The sequence below is a fragment of the Schistocerca piceifrons genome, chromosome 2, assembly GCF_021461385.2.
Source record: "Schistocerca piceifrons isolate TAMUIC-IGC-003096 chromosome 2, iqSchPice1.1, whole genome shotgun sequence".
NCBI lineage: Eukaryota > Metazoa > Arthropoda > Insecta > Orthoptera > Acrididae > Schistocerca > Schistocerca piceifrons.
In genome coordinates this window covers 597,242,567-597,252,444 of record NC_060139.1, presented here as the reverse complement: position 1 = coordinate 597,252,444, position 9,878 = coordinate 597,242,567, and the positions used below count along the sequence as shown (strand labels likewise).

Below are 9,878 nucleotides of genomic sequence, written 5' to 3'. Positions count from 1 at the left end.
GGACGCCTCAGCTTTCTGAAGACCCCTTCAGCGGTTGGCGCCTCTGGGAAGTACGTGGGAAGGCTTGTGGGATAGTTTTGTGGAGAAGGAAGGGGAGAGGGGAGCTCGCACGCGCTGCACGCTGCACAGCCCGGGGGCCTACGCTAGCGCCGGCCGGCGCCGGCAGCGGCGGAAGTCGAACTTTAATCCAGTTAAAACTGATAGAGGCGGCCTTAAGCAGATTACGGCGCCCTGGCAGGTGCCGGCGCGCCCGCCTGCCCCCAGATAACATCTCGGCCGCCTGCGCTGCGCTGCGCCGCGCTGGCCGCCCCTCTGTACAGCGACACGCCGCTACTTCCCTTCCCTCGCAGTTCCCTGTGGAACCGCCTACGCAAACAGCCGCTCTCCCTGCTGGGCACGTGTTCCTGCTGTTCTCCAAATGCCCCGGAACAGCTGCGTTCTCCGTGTTCTCGTAGTGCCTTTTAACCGAGAGAGCAGGCCGGTGCTAGGCAGCATTTCAAATCCCCGTCCGTTCTTACAGATGAATCGTGCAAACATCACGGACGCTTTCCATACCTTCTCCATTCCGTACTTATGTTCCACCATTAATGACCTCTCCGTCGCCGGGGCGTTACGCTCTAGTCTTTCTTTTTTTTTCGCTGTAATTCATTTTGCTTTTACTGTTTACGCTTGGTTGGTTATTAAACCGACTGTACCTTGGTCCTGGAGCGAATCTATGTCCCATTAATTTTACTACTGCGTTGTTGCACACTGAAAGGCCTGTTCGTATAGCGTAACGCGTAACTCGGCAGCTTGCGAGCCGGATCGATTCCGCACCGTGGCTGGTATGATTTTCAAGCGGTTTCCCACTCACCTTTTGGCAAATGCTCGGCTGGTCCTCGTATTCCGCCTCATGAAATGCGATACACAAACATTTAAAATACGATCAAACAGTTAAGTGTCGCACACGACGTCCCTCCTCTAGGTTACCTTCACAGATGTGGCAGCAGGAAGGGCATCCGACGGCAAAGTTAAATAAAATAAATTGATGTAAAGTAAAGCTGAAAGTGGAGATAAAGGAAAGGAAAGGGAAGGAACTATTGATGTCAGTTGCATCGGGACTTTATGCGACGAGCGGAAATATGTGCCGGACTGGGATTCGAAGCCGCGTTCACCTGCTTACTGGGCACTGAGCCACCCGGACTATCTCGGCATGGTTCCCGCTTGCCGCACACTCCCACCTAGCGCCACCTGTCCGCAGCCCCCTCCATGTCCTCCATGCTCGCCACTTTGAGATTGCCGCAGGCAGGTCGAACGTAAGTCTGCATCCGGACATCCATGCCCGAGGCAGGATTCGAAACTGTGTCCGTAGCGCTCTCGCGGTTCAAGACTGAAGCGCCTAGAACCGCTCGGCCACAGTGGCCGGCTTTACTCAAGGAAGTAGAAATATTTTGTTTCACCTACAAATAGGTTCTATTTTTACTGCATAGTGTAAAATGGTCGATGTATTGCCTATCGAGGCGGATCAGTTATATGAATTCCTGGTGTGTTCTTTCGGACATGTCCTACCCATTCATATAAAACAAATTTTCCGAATCTGGGGTACAGTGGAGCCTATAGCTAAAAGGGGTACACACTAACGACAAGGAACGAAAGTTGTTTTCATAATGAGAGAAAAGAGACGGTGAGCCACTGTGCAGATCCACAGCTCAACGTCCCCATCCATCAAGAACGGATCAGCATGAGCGGTGTCTCATGCGCTCACTCAGTGACACACCCCTGCGGAGAGGTTCACTTTGAAGCATTTTATTTTTGCATTCCGTTCTCATCGAACGCTGTAGCTAACCAATATATTTTCCTAATCTGAGTTCACTTAGCAACTGCCGTTTCTCGTTCATGGGTTTGGTACATCCGCGTTACCTTTAAAGTTTACACTCATTCCCTTCTTCGAAAACGATACTTCAAATCTCAGCAAACGCTGCTCTTCGCGCTTTCACTGTGTGTATCGTTTCAGTGCCTAGTAAGGCTACACCTAACGAGCAATACTTAACATTTTTCGTAGCTATTTACTCAAGGTTCAAATGGCTCTGAGCACTATGGGACTAAACATCTGAGGTCATCAATGCCCTATAAATTAGAAGTACTTAAACCCTACTAATCTAAGGACATCACACACATCCATGCCCGAGGCAGGATTCGAAACTGTGTCCGTAGCGCTCTCGCGGTTCAAGACTGAAGCGCCTAGAACCGCTCGGCCACAGTGGCCGGCTTTACTCAAGGAAGTAGAAATATTTTGTTTCACCTACAAATAGGTTCTATTTTTACTGCATAGTGTAAAATAATGTTATGATCGTGTGTTTTTATACCTTAAAGTTTTATGTAATTTTATATGATGCAACAGACCGAAAACAGGAATGTATAAAACATGTGCGGATAAAAATCCTACGCCAAGATAGCAAATTTTCTTCATTGATTATCGGTGTCGGCTAGCCATCTCCGTGTCGATATAAAATATTGTTCAGTGCGTGACAGTTATTACACATCGTCGTATTCTTAGAGGTAAGGCGCCCTAAACTCAGTAACAATATTTGGTTTGTGATTAACGTTGTCAACTTACGTAACCAATTTCGATTTTTCATTTTAGGGCGACTTAGCTCTTAAGAATACGACCATGTGTAATGACTGACACACACTGAATAACATTTTAGATCATTTGTAGATGGTTCGTCAATGAGGCGAAACCGATAATTAATCAAGATAATTCACAATCTTGACGTAGGATTTTTCCCACACAGGTTTTAAATCAACAGATCACGTTAACAGTGTCAAAGAATAACACAGAAATTTATAAGCAAATTTCCGTCAACGATAAAACAACCGACCGCAAAACACGGTTCCTTGTTATTGAACTATTTGCAATTCAAGACACATTTATTTGTGTGTAAATGTGACAAAAACAATTTTTTTTCATCACGCCCTGAAGTTAATAGTTTTCGGTTTCCATTTTCCTTAAGGTTAGAAAGTTCTAACCCTCTGTTTCTTACTCTCTTTCACCTTCTCTGTGAATTATTTCAGCTTCTGAGACGAGTAATGTGTAGCATTCCGGAGTGGCGGACGTCAAGTTATGAGCGTGTCGTCGGTGTTGCAGGCGCGTCGCAGCAGCAGTACTTCCGCATCCTGCCGAAGGACGTGCGTGTACACGAGGGTGGCGAGGCGGTGCTGGAGTGCGAGGTCAGCAATCTGGGCGGCCGCGTCCAGTGGACCAAGGACGGCTTCGCGCTCGGTGAGTACCGCGCCATACCCTCGCTCTCCCTGTATCTTCATGTAGATGGGATCTCCGACAAAACGCCCCACAATACGAGGTGATTTCGAAGGAGCGTGCAAAATTGGTAAGCATTTTTTGACGAGGTAAGTCACAAATAAAGTTTGACGTCCGAAAACCCATGTTAGGTGCATTCACGAAAGACAGTGCAATGAACATAGCATTCCAGTGGAAGCCATGACAACGTGCGTGCCATAGGACGTAAGTGGCTTGCAGTACCATCAAGTAGTAACGATATGACACTTCGTCCCACGAAAGCGCTTCCTCGAGCAGGGGAGGCAGTGTGTATCGCAGGGGAGCCCACATACGTGTCGCCTTGCAGGTACTGTGAAAGTACTGCGGTCCTCTGTAGACAACATATACTAACATGATCTCGTGAAAAATTGTCTCCACTGTCGTGGAGAACAGCACCATACTTTAGTGTGGAGTGTCATCGACTGAAATGTCTGCACAGGTGTCTGCATGGTAAGCTCACTGGGCAAAATATTCACCCCCTAACCTAATAAGTCTTCACAGTGTGAAAAAATACAGTTTTAAAATTTTTCACGAAATTAATGTTTATTATCGTAGTAAGCAACAAATACAAGAAGAATTTGGCAAAAAGTAAGCAATCAATTGTTTTAAGGAGATTATTTCACTTTAGACTATAATTTTCAAATTTTTCACAAGATCAGTCTTTACTGTCAGAGAAAGCGACGAACAGAAGAAAAAATTGCAAAAAAGAACACAGTGAGTTGTTTTAAGGGTATGCTTCCACTTTGGAACCACTGAGACATAGTTTCCAACCACCCATAACCTCATGTAATGTATTTGAATCTAGAGTCGCATTTGTCATAGACAAAATCCCGCATCTCGAAACTTCCTTCATCTCACAACGCCGAATATAAATTATAGTCCTAAATAACAAGCAATAGTGGGTCTAAACTTTAATAAAGTTTTCATCGAGACTGCGTACTGCTCCAGTGGTTTCATTTCGAAACCACTCAAGAAACCAGTAGTACAAAGTCAAATTTACTTCACAATAACGTTAGATACACACATTCTCTGTCAGCGATCTCCTCAATATGGTCACTATAAAAAGTCGCATGTAACAATCTTCTACAATCACGTAGCACAATCTCTGTGCCGACTGTTGCTTTGAGTGCTATGAGAGACTGTTACAATTCACTACATTCGTAGAAGTACCGCAGCTATGTAACATGGCTAAGAACAATGGTCGTAAAAAGATAGTAACTGACAGGAGTCGAAGGGGAGTGTCACGCATTGTCAGTGGCAATAGATTTCAAAACCATAGGAATTGTGGGTGTCAACGAACGCAGATCCATCTCAGACAATTTCCGAACGAACATTCTGAGCGGTAGTGTAAGCAATGGACAGCTGGGAGTCGGGAGGCTCGCAAAACGCCATTGCTCGCTGTGGCATAAAAGTCTTCACTAGGTCAAACAACACAAACTGGACATTAGCACACTGGTGCTGCACAAATATGTCCGACGAATCTTGATTTTTCGTCTGTCACAATGATGCCAGGCGTCGAATGCAGCGACGGCCCAATGAGGCGTTTAAACCGCAGTGTGTGCAAGATGCAGTTCAGGCCAGGGGTGGCTCTTTGATGTTTTGAAAGTGTTTTATTTACCAGGACTAGGGTCCACTAGTTCATGTTATCGCGAACATGAACAGCGTTTGATGAAATCTTCTCGCGTTATCAGCCGTGTCGTAACGTCGTCTTGACGGAACGTTTCGGCGAGTTTCCTACTCGTCAACATCAGGCGAAGTTGTCGACGCACCACAAGACGACGCTTTGACTCGGCTGATAACCCAAAAAGATTTCGCCGATCAAATTCGCCGAGAAAGCGTGCATTCCCGCATGAACCAGGATGCCTATCAATGTTATCGGTGACAAAGTATTGCACTTTCGTCTACATCTACATGAAGAGTGGCGGACACCGCCGTCTTCCAAAAGTGCAACAATCGTGTTTACGAGACTGCGTGATACATTTTTCGTTTGAGCACCAGTCGTGCGTTCTATGGAACCTACACTGATGGACACTTTTTTTTAAAAAAAAAAACACACACACATTAACCAGGTTTCGATAGTTCTAAGACTATCTTCATCAGAATGGTTTAAGTTACATGAAATCACATAACTTTTGAATTTCAGTATTTTACAAAATGTGTAGATCTATCTGGAACAGCGGGTGAAACTTAGCAGTGAAATCGACGCAGTTTGATACCTCCGCAGGATATAATCAATGAATCGCTTCAGCTAGATATGATATACGTGAAGAAGCTCGTGGACTGCCTTTCTCGTCAAACTGAGGCCATTATCAAGGCTGGAGACTGTGTTTCAAGGTGACTTAGCTTTTGTATAAAAGTTGTGAATAAAACCGTCTTTATCGGTTAATTCATTTCTTTAAACGCCGTTTCGACTATCGTCCGTCATCATATGTCAAAAGGTTAGTGTCGGTATTGGGAACCAATACGTATATTAATAGTAGGTATAGGTCTTTAATACTGAAACTGAACCTTGTTTTACAAGTTCTAAGCTTCTGATATCTGATGATGGCACTTGCCGGAACGGTATAATAAAGAAAATTGTTACACGATCTGGACGGTTTTATTCACGAAATCATTCACTATGATTGCTGACTCTCGAAGGAAATTAATTTATTGATTATTTTGTGTACGGTTTGAGTATAAATGAGATGGAATATAGGAAAGTGACGTTGCACTTACACAAATGTTTTCGTTTCTCTTTTCCTTTCAGTGATAATTTCTCGAACTTTTTGAAACTCATTCTGTATAATGACTGTATTACAAAAAGGCTGCTGGCAGCCAGTAATTGTTATTATTATATCGTCTCTATTTTTGACACAATTACGGGCCTCATACTTTCGCTTCAAAGTTTGTTTGAACTATGACGTAGTTGAAAGAAGTATTTGAATACTGAACGAGGTCATCCACAGATTTTTTAAGGTATCTTTAATGCTTTGAATGCTTTGGATTATGTGCCATGATTATACTGTGACGTACGTAATGGGAAAGGTTAGAGAAAAATGAATTTTTAGTAAACTGTCATTTTATCATTGTAACTAAATAGCTGCGACGTTTACTACTATGACAGACGTGCTCGAAAACAGGAGGATATTAATTCAGCTACTCGTCTGCAGGGAGTCTACGAATTTCCATTTCGCGCTACAGTGAAGATTACCAGTGTTGCGTCGGACATTCAGAATCAAATAAAAGTTCCCGCGCGTTCAGGAAGCATAATTGCGAGGCTTAGACCGTTCTACCGAAAAATCTGGGGCGAAAACGTTGGTGCTCCATCCGATTAGTCGTGTAGCGAAAAATTTCGAATATTACGATTTACTTTTGTTGTGCGGAGAGTCAATTAGCGAAGTGCGGGCCCGAGGCTTTCCGCGCCAGATAGCCGCCGCATTGGCGGATTTATTCGGGGATTTGGCCGGCGGGTCGGCGAGGAGCGGCGCTGATGCCGGGCTCGCGATTAGTATGCCGGTCGCGGACCGCGGCAGCTGGCGGCGCCAAGCTTGTTCAGCAGGCGCCCTGCCGGCCGCAGCCATAACGACGCGCCTGCGAACACACACACACACACACACACACACACACACACACACACACCTGGCGCGTGCCCACTGTGAACTGCGGGGTCCCCTCGTCCCTCAGGGGGCATTCGCGATGGGCCGAACCACTTTGCCAGCTGGCATGTTGTAGACGTGTTCGTTGGCTCGCGTTTCCCGATGGGAAAGCGACAAGTGGCGGTCAGCGTTTGCTCAGGTAGTGTGGGCGTACACCAATTGGCGTTCTGTGGCCTGCGGTCTCGGCTCACGAATAAAGCTCGATCTATACTTCGATTAAAGTAACTCTGTGCTTGACGTTTCGGCGAATCGAGAAGCAGGGGCCACGAATCAGCCTACCACAGCTCTCTCTAGCTATCCAGGTGCTAGCCTGGTCAGACAGCTCTTAACTTCGGTGATCAGACGGGAACCGGTGCCACTGCGACAAGCTCGTTGGCTGTTTGGGAGTGTAATGGAAGCTAAATTTAGTACGCACAGGAAGAATACATGGTCCATAAAATTCTTCAGGTTATGTGACCGGTTTTTCAGTATGTAAAATCCCTTCGAATTTCGGCTACTGTTGCAAAAGGCTTTCCTCAGGCTGTTTTACTAACGGCTAAAAGAGAAAAACTTAACTTCTTCCGTACATGCTAGCGGATCAAGATTTTTTCGTAATCTGATAGGGTACTGAGAATGAAGAAGAGGGATGTTAGATGTCCTTCATTGGTATTTGCTTTATTTCTGGTTATTGGTGGAAATAGACGTCCTTAATTGGCGTTTGCTTTATTTCTAGCCATTGATGAAAACAAGCGAGTGAGAAACGGTCGGCAGTACTAGCGTAGCACTGTTTACTTGCTGCCTAGTACCGGCTGAGACGTGCCAGTACTCAGAAAAAAACACATGCCGAAGCGCAGATAACATCGGTCTTGCGTTATCGCGTTGAAAATTATCGTGACTGAAACCTCGGAGATACGGTGCAGCCATTGGCCATAACAGTACAGAAGTGTAACGGCTGCTGTCTAAATTAGCAGCTAAGCGAGCAAGATCTGGCAACGATTGTTTTCTTCGTACATCTGCACACACCTGTATGTCTATAGCGGTGCTGGCCGCACAAGTCATCCAAAATACGATGCGGCGCCACTCCTGTGCCCAGTGTGGTGGTTGGGCGCGCCACTGTCGACGTGCGTCTGCTACCGCACCGAGGGAAGCGTAACAGCAGTCGTCCGTAGTGCTGCAGACGACGTCGCTCTGTCCTTACGGGTATTTGTCTTGCTGCGACTGAGTCCATTTCATAGCTATGTGACGTGGTTGTATGACCTTACACAGTCGATACTGCTAGTCGTGAAGGGCCGTTGTCGTCCGACATGGCCCTCTTGAACCCAGCAAGCAGATCGCCTAACGATGAACAGCAGTCTCGATATGCCCCGTTCCTTCTGCTGTTGACTCCCGGTGCTTGCAAGTACACTTTTAGCTTTCTTAGACAATGCGAAATACGATCTTCTCACAAACAAAGAACATTCGAATGCATATTTTTTCCTTATGCACTGAATGAAGATGGTGTTACTCCAACTCAATTTGTGAGCTTGCGCTGAAGTGCTCGTCATTTGCATATCGAAGCATCTAGTATACTAAATTCCGATTCCACGTTTCTTCCATGCCTCCTGTACCAGGACTACTCTGCCACAACACTCCCCCCACCACTGATATTTTTCGGTTCATCAGAATGGTACGAAGTCGTGTAGCCAGCGATGGAATTATTCAAATCGTTCAAATGGCTCTGAGCACTATGGAACTTAACTTCTGAGGTCATCAGTCCCCCAGAACTTAGAACTACTTAAATCTAACTAACCTAAGGACATCACGCACATCCATGCCCGAGGCAGGATTCGAACCTGCGACCGTAGCGGTCGCGCGGTTCCAGACTAAAGTGCCTAGAACAGCTCGGCCACCCCGGCCGGCGGACCACAGTAGAATTACCTTTCTTTCAGCTAGATATCAGGCGAGCTTAATAGTATTACAAACGGGATCCAAGTTGGGAATATTTCGGATTCCAGTTCCGGATTTTATCGTATAACCAAGGGAAACTTTGCAGAAATGTTGGAGAGAATATCGTGTTTCTAGACGCTGTCGGGTTAGCTTTTTGCGATAAAGGCTAACAGTTTCCGGAACCGTAAACTGACGGTTCTCAGCAGTGCACACGCGCAAGTCCAAGATGGTTTTTGCTGACTGAATGATATCCGCTGCTGATGTATTCATGGCGGATATCATCTGCTTGTCCACGAAGTCCAGTCGATACTCTGAACAGAGCTGGCGTTAAATTTTGATCATTGATAGAGTCTATGGGCGTAAATATACTCAGTAACTAAATTCGCTGTCGGTGGTCATTTTGCTGTATAATGCGAGGGATAAGGAAGTGTCAGTAGATGATCATTTCATGAACCGTATATGTATGCTCTGTTATCTTTTACAGTATATGGTCTGCCATCTCCTTGCGTTGTGAGAAAGCTATTTTGTGGATAAACATCGGATCGCAAACCAAACAGACGTTTATATAAATATGTAGGCCTCCGCAGCCAGAGTCAGTTGTCATTAAAGTTTTCTATCGTACCGAGTTATAATGTAAAAATCTATAATAGAGGCCACTGTGATGGAGGGCGAAGTTTTATTTTCTGCAGCACGGTTTTTTACATTACGACGCGGTTCGACACTCAGACAAATTTTATGGCAGAAATATGTTGTTATGTAAACTGAAGGGGAGGGGGGAGAAAGGAAAGGGAAGGAAATAATGACATCAGCTGCGTCGGTACTCTATGCGGAATCAGCGGCGACTAGTGAATATGCGTACCAGACCGGGGCTCGAACCTGGGATCTCCTGCTTGCTAGGCAGTTGCTTTAATCACTGCGCCACCCGGGCAGTGTTCTTCGCAAATGCGCGCCCATCGAGGTGAATCAATTACTTGAATGAGGTATTTGTTCTTCCGGACATGTCCGAAAGAATGAACATC

At 45.7% G+C, this 9,878-nt stretch overlaps 1 protein-coding gene across 1 annotated transcript in view; it reads left to right on the top strand.

Annotated features, from left to right (window-relative positions):
- The first annotated feature begins 3,069 nt into the window (after positions 1-3,069).
- LOC124775647 (nephrin) overlaps positions 3,070-9,878 on the top strand; it is a 169,895-nt gene continuing 163,086 nt past the window's right edge. The window contains exon 1 of the mRNA XM_047250475.1: positions 3,070-3,262. Within this exon, the coding sequence (XP_047106431.1) occupies positions 3,070-3,262 (193 nt within the window). The remainder of the gene's footprint in view (positions 3,263-9,878) is intronic.